This window comes from Prosopis cineraria, unplaced genomic scaffold, assembly GCF_029017545.1.
Source record: "Prosopis cineraria cultivar Desert tree isolate PC_DT_omini unplaced genomic scaffold, ASM2901754v1 PC6, whole genome shotgun sequence".
Classification (NCBI taxonomy): Eukaryota; Viridiplantae; Streptophyta; class Magnoliopsida; order Fabales; family Fabaceae; genus Prosopis; species Prosopis cineraria.
The window spans coordinates 26,055,221-26,067,844 of NW_026555337.1; the positions used below are offsets into that span (position 1 = coordinate 26,055,221).

The following is a 12,624-nucleotide window of genomic DNA, read 5'->3' on the forward strand; positions in this document are numbered from 1 at the left end:
GACAAAGTTAGAGTATTTAATGGTTTTCTTCCAATTTTACTCATTATTTATTTATTTATTATTATTTGAATTTTTAAACAATAATTTATTGCAGTTATTAATTACAAAAGGTGGGAAAATTGAGATCGTTACACTTTTCAGCAATTTTTATGATATAACTATAATTTTTTAGTTGGGACAAAGTTAGTTAAGTTTGCCTTATATTGAGCAAATATATGTATTTGTAAGCATGCATATGGGCATGCTGTTTCCGGTAACTTTTGCGTGCGTGAAACTAGAAATTCCCATGGCAGGCGATAAAATTATCCACCAAAAGTCACACTTTGGAACCAAATAGAAAATATAATCACATTTTATGTCCCAATATCCCAACATCTCTGATAAAGCTTAGAAAAAAGGATGTATAAAATAATCTTATAATAAAATTTCCTATTTGATCTTGCAGTTAAATATAAAATGATACGATATAAAATCATTTGAATATCTATAAAATATATCAATTAATTACAATCTCAAAATCAAAACTGTTTCTCCATTCGTATGAAAATAATCAAAGATTAAAAAAAAATTACATGCTTTTCTTGGGGATTATAATAATCTATTAGCCAATTAAACTGTATATTAAATCAGGTGGGACCTTGTTAACCTCAAAGACATAGATATAGCATGACCTTATATACTCACCACCTTGTTCAATCTTGCCTTAAAGCAATCCAATATGGCCAACCTTTGGTTTCATTTTTCCTTCTCGATGTTCTCACAGCTTTGCTGTCCCATTGTCTGCCCAATTTCATGTCAAACCAATTTCACTAGAAATGATGAACTGGCACTTCTTGCTTTCAAATTTTCTGTGAGAGACCCATTCAATCACTTGGCTAATTGGTCCAACTCTTCCTCCATTTGCAATTGGGTTGGGGTTACTTGTGATGCTAATGGTGAGAGAGTAAGGATGTTGAATCTTGCTCACATCAGTCTAATGGGCACCTTACCCTCACAAGTGGGGAATTTGTCCTCCCTTGTTGAACTTGATCTTCACAGTAACAACTTTCATGGTGAGTTACCAAAGGAGTTGCTGCAGTTACACAAGTTGACAATTCTCAACTTGAGCTCTAATGAACTTGATGGGAAGATTCCAACTTGGATTGGAAGTTTATTTTCTATTCAGCACCTGATCTTTCGTAATAATAGCTTTGGGGGTGTTATTCCTCCAAGTGTTTCGAATTTGTCAAAGTTAGAGAACTTGGATTGGAATGATAATTTTATCCATGGATCTATTCCACCGGAGATTGGAAGGCTTCAATGTTAAAGATTTTATTTATAGTAGGGAACAATCTTTCAGCAAAAATAGCTCCAACTATTTCTGGCTTATCTTCACTTGAGTTGATATCTCTGTCATACAACTCTTTGATAGGTATGTCTTTCATGATGTCGGATAAATTCATGTTTTCTCCAAATTATTTCAAACAAATTCTGCAGGCCATTAGTGCATCTTAGGATAAGACATTTACTATCTCTTATTCAACATTCATTTCCCCAATTGTTTTCATTATTTCGAATATAAATAGCAAATAGGAGCGAAGGGAAGATCCTCTAAACAATTAAAATTAAAAGTTCTATTAAATTCAGTGAAAACGGGGAAACATGTCTCGAGTGTAAATTCTTTGATCAATCATTATAATTTTAATTGAGTTGCATAAGAAGGAATAAGTAGGCATAGAACCAACTTCTGATCGGATAAATTAAAACATAATCTTAGGTATTTAAGTTTCAAATATTTTTAAAGTGTCTTTTAGATGTTATATTTTACTGAATAATTTCTCAATGACATTGAATATACTTACAAAGTCCCAAAAAGATAAGTGAAAAATTTAAATGAAATTTTATACTTTCTATTTCTTCAGACTTTATCAATCTTTCATTTTTTGCCAACAATTTATCAATCTATATATACTATATATTGTGTAACTCATTCACTCATCATACTATTAATCTCATGGGAAACATTCTAAAAGCCAAAAGTTACATTTTGATTTTATATATTCTCAACCATCATCTCATAAAGTTATATTGTATTACTTTAACCCATTGCATGAAACTTTAAAATAACAAAATCTGTCTCTCTCTGTTTCAAGAAAGTTTTACCTCATTTTCACTTTTAATACAACTTCATATACTTGGGTTTAAATTAATTGTTTAGCTACATACCTCCAGAAACTTGATTTTGCTTCAAAAATTAGATCTTAGTCACAATAATTTACAAGGTGTATATACTGTTAATAAATTATATTTCTGTACCTTCGATCATTTTTTTTCCTTTGTCTTTTGAAACATGATAATTATAAACTTAAATGCTAATAGCTTTCCAGTCAAAATACAGTTAATAATTTCTAATATTAGACTTGGAAGTTGGAACATATTCACTTGAGTGACAATGTTAATAACTATGACTATATCACTATTAAAATATAAAGTCTTCATTTCAGTTGTTCGCTTTAAATTATATGCAAGAATTTAAAAATAAAAAATATAGAAAGCACATAGTGTGCCATGTATCCTCACTATGTCATGCACCGAAGCGAATTATGCTAATACACAATAATGATTTTTACTATAATGACAGCACCCATAACCAACTTCCAACACATGCCATTTTTTTGTCTAACATCTAATCGAGGTGATTCACACATAGTTTATTTAGCTATCTAGCTAACGGAAACCTATAGTTTATTTAGCTATCTAGTTAACGGCATACATAGGTTTCATCCAAAAATAATATCATACCATAGAGTTGGACACCCAAACCAAAATAACTTTTTTTTTTTTATACAATGTCCACTTTCAAGGTGTCCAAACTCATAACCCTATGCCATTAGCCCATATCAAGGCTTGAACACATTCAATGGACTCTAAATGACCATACAAATAATCACAATCATCAAAATTACTTTAAAGTGGAATTTGACTACTCAAGCTGCAATACTTTAACCAAAAGGGGGCAAAATCACCATTTTAAGTTTAAAACATCCACAGCCAACAGAAATCCAATTAAACTATAAAATCAATACTTTCACTAGCATCTTTTCCTAACACATCATTTGATCATCAACATAAAATATATGGCCAAAATACAACAAAATACGTGTTCAATGGTTATTGGTGCAAGTGAATCAAAATATTAATCTCTAGTTGGCAAATATATATTCAAAGTACACATAAAACTAAAGAGCATTATAATAATCAACAAGCTCTACTCTTCACCCCCTTGGCCTTTCCCTTTCTCCCTAGCAGAGCCTTCACATTTAAAATGTTAACCATGGGGCTGAGAACAATGTCTAAGGAACCAAATAAACCAATTCAATCACATGTAAGTTTAGAAAGTAAATGAACATGCAAAATAGGCAATATAAACCAACTAAGCTTGTTTAGATAATACATATACCAATGCATGATCAATTACAACCTCCCTTATATCCTCTTATTACCTTTGACTAAATCTATGGGCTATTGATACAATCAAGGCTATGTCCATGTGATTGAACTAGCTCAAACTTACCAATTTTGAGTGTTGACTTGACCAAAGGATCCACATTCACTTTCGGACCATAGATTCTCCCTTCTCGAATACTAGGGTGTCATATGCCCAACCCACACCTAATTAAGGGTGATAACAAGGCTATCATAATAATAAACCAAATATCAAGGCCTCCTATGGTGTCAATGGGAACCATATGGAATTTGTCTAATCCTATATGGTGAACTTCCACCCTTTCACACAGTAATCATGCCATAACAAGTATGTTATTCACAATGTTTTTCTGAACATATTCATTCTCAACATACAATCATTTAATTTACAATAATTTTCACCATCACATATTCACAATCATACATATCTTTCAAAATTTTCTAACCCACTTTACATATGATTTGAAAAGCAAAACTTAGCATTTATATACATATCAAAATATCACTTATTTCACAACAAATACACATAAACAAATCAAAGCAAGATGAAGGAATTAGGTGATTTTTTTATAATATGATTTACCATACATTAAGACTTTTAGCATTTTATGACTTTTCTTTATTTGTCACAATGCTAGAAATACTCTCAACAAGATAGCTTCAACTAATGTGAACTTTATATCTCTAATATTAATAATCTTTGAGGCCATGCATTGATTAAACCATACTAAAAATAGAGTATTTTTATTTTAATCTGGATGAATTTTTTTCTTTAACAAATCATGCATTGCATTTGAATGCTTTTGTTTTTTAATGAATTATATAGGAAGTATCACTTAAAAGTTCTATGCATTTGAAAAAAATAAAGCAAAATTCATTACCCAAATTTCAAGGCTTTATTATCTCTTTTTAACCGTTCCCACTTGAAATACAAACAAAAATAATTCAGCACCACCAAAATAATATTAAGAGAATCCGGATACATTTTATGCTTCCAAGCTCATTAGCAATATGTTTTTCTAATTGTTATGTTGCAGGAGATATTCCAAGTAGCATTGAAGACTTAACCATGTTAAAAGTGTTGCATTTTTCTCAAAATAACTTGGAAGGTACGCTTTCAGTAAATAATAGGTGGTCTTCATTATTTTCCCTTGATAAATATTGCAAAAATATAACAGTACAACTTAGGTTTTTTTTTTTGGGGTTCAGTTGTTGTATTGCAAGATGCATTTCTAAAAGCAATTGGTGATGTCACAGGCACTTTTTGTTTAAAATTTAACTTTTAATAAGCTCTTTGGCTGCACATCAAAAGGCTTAGAAACATTACTATGCTTCCAGCAAGTGGGTTGACTTTAACATCTATAATTTATTGATTTTAAATCCCCACTGCATCACTGTTATTTGCCTTTTTTGTGCACGGTGTTAAAAAATATCATAGCATAAATGCAGTTTGGAAAAAATATATAACTAGAAAGTAATTAAATTACAAATCTATGGAATATTCTACGTTCAGTATTTAAATCCTACTATAAAATAAGTGTGGCTTATATATCCAAGTTTTGTTTAATTTTTTGGTTTTTATTTTTATAGGTTTTATTGGAATTTTGTTCAAAAGAATAAGTTTTATTGGAATTTTCATATAATCTGAAGATATAGAAGGTATTTCTCCACAAGCCCTTTATACAATTCTTTTATATTCTTTAACATATCTCTATATATTTCATTGAGCCTCCTAAACTTTTTTTAATACTTAAATATTTTCTTGTACCTTTTAGTAAAGTTCAATACAAAGAAATAACATTTTTTTCTTTTTTAAAAAATATTTATCTATGTCCATTCTCCAACAGACATTTTTTGTTGATTTTTATGTTTTGTCAATATAAGAATGTATCTTTTCAATATCTATTATATACATCATGTGAAGAAAAATAAAAATAATAAAGATGGTTATATTTTTGTCTCTAAATTCATCAAAAAACTGTCTCAAATTCAGTCTCTAAATTTATATATAAAAAAAAAGTGAAATCAACATAAGATAGATTTAGAGATTGCTAGTTTCGTCTCCAATAATTTTATTTTTTTAATTTAAACTTTGAGTGCAAAATGCTAGAATTTGAGATGGGTTTGAAGACATTTTTGTTTTTAGAAATGAGTATAATCTGTCTTTATGTTTTAAAATATTTTTTAAATTAAATCCGTCTATAAAATTATAACAGTCTCTGATTCCATCTCTATTAGAGATGATATTTAGTCCTTCTCTCTTTTAATAATTTTATGTAGCGATATTGTCCTCTCAATTCTAAATTAGCCAATTTTCGTTACCATGTTGGAAGAGATATTTTAAACAATCAATCGTCTTACAAATCTTAAAATTATATGCTTCACTACACGTCTTCAACTTGTCTTGCTACATCATTGAAGAAGCATTGAAAACTTAACTATGCTTTCAATAAATCATAATGTTTTACTGTCATATTGTTCAACTAGCTTTCATTGCTTGAGACAACGTCTCTAAACAGCGTGTTTTGATACGTTTCTGTGTCTATTTACAAGAAACAATTGATAGTTTAATACTTTCAGCTCATATGTAACCAGGCCATATACCAAGAAGCATTGGAAACTTGACTATGCTCCAAGGGTTATATCTTGATGACAATAATTTTCAAGGTATTATCTTTAATCAAATTATGAAATGCTAGTTACTATTTATGTGCTACTTTTCATATACTTTACTGCAAGCAACATTGCATTTTTTTCCTCTTTTTTTTTTTTTGTTTTGTTGTGTTTTTGTTGTGTTTTTTTCCCTTTTTGTTTTGTGGGTTGTGTCCTACTCTTTTGGTGTCTTTTTTGGTTATCGCATCGTAGCATATGTTTCTAAACATGGTTTTCTGTACATCTTCCAAGGAACTATTTCTTTTTTCTTTATCATATGAATGGAGGTATTTATAAAGAAATTTTGGTGATATTCCAAAGTTACAAAAACATGAGCTTAGATGCTAATAAGCTTTCATCCATTATCTTTGATAATATGTGGAAGTTGAATTTTTTTATATCAGTGACAGTAATTTTTGAGGATGCAGGCCGCCAATTGTATCACATGGATTTCCAAAATTTTAAAAAGAATGTCGTCTTTTCATTTCAATAAGTTATCTGTTTAGAAATTTAATGCGTCATCATTCGCCTTCAAATAGATTTTAGTAGATACAAACTGTATAAAATCTGTCTTCACAAACCAAACAACAATTGAATTTTTTTTTTTAAATTCTTATAGTTTTCAACAATTTAATATCTAAGGTCTATAATCCTTTATAAGTTATACCCTCACTTTTATAGATGTCATTGACTTTCAAATATTGTTTTAAGAAATTAAGAAATCTATCCGACGAACTTTTTTTTTTTCGCCAAATGCATTCCACAAACATTAAGTGTTGCTCAATTTTTTTTTAGTATAATATAGTTTTTAAAATAACATAAATGCGATACATGCTTACGCTGCTACGTATAATTATATGTTTATTTGATACATATAAATGGTTTTTAATTTTAAATTAAATCTTCTGATATTAATTTTTTTATATATTAGGATGGTTTGAACCCTTTGCCTCTACCCATACGCCACCTGCCCGTACCACTTGGGCTAATTTCAGGTTTTTAATTGATTTAAATATTAGTTTTAAAACGTTTATAAATCAAAATTTTAAAAATTAATTTACATTTCACACACGCAATTTAACGAGATGTTGTTTTGTTTGTTGGATGGAATTCAAGACTAGTCACACTGTCCAAACAAGTTTGGATTGTTACCGTAGAACAAATAGGGAGAGACAAAAAAAAAAAAAAAACTGCCGTGTTAATCTATGAAGTAAAAATAAAATTTAGCTGGATCATACTATTGACCCAGCATTAATATGAGTATCATATATTTATCTAATCAATCAGATATTTAAGGCTTGTTTGGTTTTGTTCTCATTTTTTGTTTTTTTTTTTGTTTTTTGTTTTTAGCCTTTGGAGTTCTCATCATAGGTCCATTTTTTGTTTTCAAAAACTATTTTATGAACAAATTTTTTAAAATAGTTTTAAAAAAATAAAATAAAATATGTCCAATTTTGTTAATTTGAAAACAATTTTAGAATAAAAAAAATGGCTGATAGATGGTTGCTAATGGTTAATGATGATGGTCTATAATAGCAGTTGATTATAGCTGACGGTAATTTATAATATAGTCAAATGTAGTATGCTTTATAAATAAATAAAAACTGAAAATAGCTCTAGGATGTTTCCTTTCTTAATTTTAAAAACAAAAAAAGAGAATAGTTTTGAAAACATTTAAATCCAAAATATCTACCCAAACAAATTTTTTTTATTTCAAAAAATAGAAATTAATTTTTGAATACATAAATCAAATAGACCCTTATATTTTGTTTTTCCTTTATTTTAGTGTTAACTTAAACTTACTTTGCATGAATTTAAAATAGTGTTTTTAATTTCAGGTTTAATACCTGCGAAAATAGGCAATCTTTATAAGCTTGAGCAGCTAGTGTTGGGCGATAACAAATTGAGTGGATCTATTCCATAGGCAATCTTTGCAAGTGTTGGATCTTTCAAATAATTCTTTATCAGGTAACCTTCCATCAGATTTTGGATGTGGCCTTCCTAATCTAGAGGAGCTATATTTATGGAGCAACAAACTTTTTGGGATAATGCCAAATACTATTTCCAATGCCTCAAAGCTGACCATTCTAGCATTGACAGAAAACAATTTCAAAGGGGTTTTACCAAGCACACTTGGGGATTTAAGATACTTGAAAAAACTTGGAATAGAGGGTAATAGTTTCACCACATCAGATGCTTCCAATTCTAAAACCAGCTCGATTACCTCATTGACTAAGTGTAGACTTTGGAATTTTTGTTCCTCTCAGAAAATCCATTTTATGTAAAACTTCCCAAGTCCATTGGAAACTTTTCTAATTCTCTACAAGAGTTGGACATCGTTTCTTTCTTGTGGTATCAATGGTAACATACCATCAGAAATAGGGAATCTTACTAATTTGATTAAACTATCTTTGGATGAAAATGTTTTGAATGGACCAATCCCAATAACAATTAGCAACTTACAAGCTCTTCAATATTTGAGTCTTGAAGGCAATGACTTGCATGGCTTAATTGTTCATGAGCTTTGTGAAATCCAACCACTTGGTCATTTACATCTAAGTCGAAACAAGTTTTCTAGAGCAATGACATCTTGCTTCGGAAATCTTTCTTCTCTAAGAGAACTTCACTTTGGCTCTAATAAGTTGGGTTTAGAGATACCATCTTCCTTTTGGAATTTGAAAGACATATTGGAAGTAAACTTGTCTTCCAACCATTTTGTTGGGAATCTTTCATCAAGGGTTGAGAACTTAAAAGCTCTTTCTTTATTAGATTTATCTCAAAATCATATTTCAAGTAGCATTCCAACAACTATGGGTAGTTTGCAAAATCTGCAAATTCTCTCTCTTGCAGATAAAAAATTGCAAGGATCTATTCCTGGATCACTTGGGAATTTGCTAAATTTAGAAAATTTAGACCTTTCCCAAAATAATTTGTCTGGGAAGATTCCTAAATCTTTGGAGTTACTTATTGATCTTAAGTATGTCAATCTCTCTTATAACAAACTCCAAGGAGAGATTCCAGATGGAGGAGTTTTTAAAAATTTGACTCTTGAATCTTTTATGATGAATCTAGCTCTTTGTGGTCTACTGCAACTCCAAGTGCCTCCATGCAAAAAAGAAACAGGAGAAAGATTAACGACAAAATTGCTTTTATTGAAATGCATACTACCCATAGTTGTGTCAATAATTTTGGTTGTTTTAGGCATTATCCTTTTAAGGCTTAAACAACAAAATTCAAGGTGTCTAGTTGAAAGGGATTTATCAACTTTAGGAGTGCCAAGAAGGATTTCTTATTTTGAAATCCTAGAAGCAACCAATGGATTTGATGAGAGCAACATACTTGGAAGAGGTAGTTATGGTACTGTGTTCAAAGGAAAGCTTTCTAGTGGAATGGTTGTTGCAATTAAGATATTCAATTTTGACTCACAAGTAATAGTAGGGAGCTTTGAAAAAGAATGTGATGTACTGCATAATTTGCGCCATCACACTTTGGTGAAGGTTATAAGTTGTTGTTCTAATGTTGATTTCAAATCTTTAGTAATGGAATTCATGCCCAATGGGAGCCTTTAAAAATGGTTATATTCTCACAACTATTTTTTAGGTTTTCTTCAAAGGTTGGATATAATGATAAATGTAGCATTTTCTTTGGAGTATCTTCATCATGGCTTGCTAGCACCAATTGTCCACTACGATTTAAAGCCAAGCAACATTTTATTTGATGATGAAATGATTGCTCATGTGAGTGACTTTGGAGTTTCCAAACTATTAAATGAAGGGGAATCTAAGACATACACAGAGACTATACCTACAATTGACTATATGGCACCTGGTAATTATTCTAAACATAGTGTCTTATTTTTTTCTTTTATATTTGTATTCTAACAATATATATCTTAACATATTATATTCACAAAAGCTTATTACATGTAATGTAGCAATATTATATAAAATTAGTGCATGACAAATTAATTAATATTTATGGTAAATACTACATGTGTTCTTAAAACACATTAAGGTTTTTGATTTGATTCATATAAATATGAAGTTTAATTGATGATTTACAATTTATCAAAGTTATCTATTGTTGAAACTTAGTCCCTCAATTATTCTAAAGAGAGAAATGTTCTTGGACATTTCTTTCTAATTTTTCCATGAAATAGAAAATGAAGAGGTTTCATATCTTATCAATTTTTCAATCGTTGAACTAAGTTAGTTAAATTTGATCTTTCTATATGTATATTAATTTTTTAAACTAATTTAGTTTAGAACATTAAAATGAAGATGTATTCTAAAATACGTGTGTGTGGGTTGTGCAGAAGTGGATGTATGTGCATGCATTAAAATAATTTATTTGTTTCTTCTACGTGAACATTCTTTTGCATATCATCATCATAAAGTTTTCTATATCTATCTTTTAGGTTAACAAAAATATGCATCTGAAAAAATATATTATTATAAATTCAAAGACATGATGTTGATAAGAAATCATAATTAAAAAATACCACTAGGAAGTGTAACATAACTTTTTTCTTAATTGTAAATGAATATTGTCTTATTCAGTTATTAGTTAAATTTTATTACTTGAATTCAATTATATACAGAGTATGGATCTTTGGAGTTGTTTCAACAAAAATAGATGTGTATAGCTATGGAATTATATTATTAGATGTGTTTACAACAAAAAGGCCTACAGATGATATATTTATCTCTGTATTGACCTTGAAGAGCTGGGTAAGTGAGTCAATGCCACATGCAATAATTCAAGTCATGGATTCCAATTTATTGCAAGGAGTTCATGACCATCATATAAACAATATATTGACATCTACATTCTCCATCCTTGAATTGGCCTTAAATTGTTGCACTGATTTTCCAAAAGCACGTGGTAATATGATTGATGTTGTAGCAACATTGAACAAGATCAAAGCCATGTTTTTGCCTAAGCACCATGTTTAAATAAGGATTAACTCTCTTATAATTTGTATTGTTATTTGTTCTCCCTTTTTTATTACCCACTTTCAGAATATGTTGGACTCTTTATTTACTATATATGTGCATTTTTCCCCAAGCATAAAAGACAAGATATTAGTTATAATAATTTTTGTATTACATTGTCTGTCAAGCTTTTTTATCAATTAATGATATATAATATATACAAATAAATTTCTCAAGTGGGTGTCCAATAACCCAACCAATTATATAAGTTCTTTTTGTTAATTGGTAATCACTTTTCATTGTGACACGCCACATTTGTAAAAACTTACAAGGGAGCTTACATGGCATTAGGCTATAAAGCCATTGGTAGAAAATATTATAAGTTAACTAGATCAACTGTTTGAAAGTTTTAGTAATTTGTAACTATGTTTGTTGTATTTGATATTAATTTATTATGACTTGCCTTCTCTACTTTTTAACAAGCAATATTAAAAATTAATTTCTATAGGTATAAGGACATTTGCGTCCTTCAACTATATTTGCGCAGAAATATATGGTATATTATATTTTTTTATGGTGCAATGTTCTACTTAAATAATTGAAAATAGTGCAATATTGTATTTATGGTTAAGACATATTAACTTTGTTGAACTTGGAACTTCAAAATACAATACCATGTAAGTGAGTTCTTTATTGGAAATTACATGGACAGTTCATGTTTTACCAAAGACTATTATTGTGCCATTATATTAATGTCTTAGATATTTTTTCCCTTTGGCCACATCAATGAGTTGTAAAATAAGTGATTATCAAATCACCAATGCTAGAAACAACGCAAATAATCACATGGTAGTTTGTCAAAGTGGTTGGTTGAAATGATATTTTCATATTTTATATGGATAAAAACAAATATTAGTCTATTGAAATTTATTTGTAATGTAAGGGTTTTAGTTAATGCTAATTTTCTTATAAGTTCCCTTTTCTATAAATTTTGGGTCATTTTTTGTAATTTTTTAGGTTATTGTCCATAATTTTTTGCGTTAACCAACAATCGAATTAATGGATATTCAACATGTGTCATATTACTCTGTTTTTAATACATGTAGCACAATATTGCCCCACCCTTGACTGCAAGGTGCTCAACGCCCCTGAAAAAAGTTCAGGGTAAGTTAACCCTATTTTCTTAAGGTGAATGATGAATTATAAACTAATTTACATGTTTGTGGTATAGCCCATTGCCCTTGGCCTTGTCCCCAATAGCTTTGGGCTTATTCTTGTATACCTAGTGTGAGTTTGCAAATGGCATAATGACGTAGAGATATATATATATATATATATATTTTGGTTAGGATTTGAATATGCCCAACAATTATTACTATAGATTTGATTTTATAATTAGATAAAAATAAGTGTGGTGTTACTTAAAAAATTCGCCCAATTTTAATTAAGATTGATCAATGATCTATTTTTAGGCACAAGAAAATATCAACAAAAAAAATCATTATTTCTATTATTTTTATTATTTTTTACATGAGGAAACGCTACCTCAGGATTTTAATTTATTTTCATTTCA

The 12,624-nt window shown here is 29.3% G+C and overlaps 1 protein-coding gene across 1 annotated transcript; it reads left to right on the forward strand.

Moving 5' to 3' along the window:
* The first annotated feature begins 718 nt into the window (after positions 1-718).
* On the forward strand, positions 719-9,686 carry LOC129314037 (probable LRR receptor-like serine/threonine-protein kinase At3g47570). The gene is made up of 4 exons (XM_054957417.1): positions 719-1,301; positions 8,086-8,289; positions 8,385-8,478; positions 8,573-9,686. Exons 1-4 carry the CDS (start codon positions 719-721, stop codon positions 9,684-9,686), a joined length of 1,995 nt encoding a protein of 664 aa, XP_054813392.1.
* The last annotated feature ends 2,938 nt before the right edge of the window (positions 9,687-12,624 follow it).

What these genes read in the sequence shown, in the direction of transcription:
- LOC129314037 (XM_054957417.1), top strand. Translation starts at nt 719, where the DNA reads ATGGCCAACCTTTGGTTTCATTTTTCCTTCTCGATGTTCTCACAGCTT. An exon ending in GGAGATTGGAAGGCTTCAAT is followed by an intron (nt 1,302 to 8,085) that starts GTTAAAGATTTT and finishes ATTCTTTATCAG; the next exon opens with GTAACCTTCCATCAGATTTT. An exon ending in GAAAAAACTTGGAATAGAGG is followed by an intron (nt 8,290 to 8,384) that starts GTAATAGTTTCA and finishes TGTTCCTCTCAG; the next exon opens with AAAATCCATTTTATGTAAAA.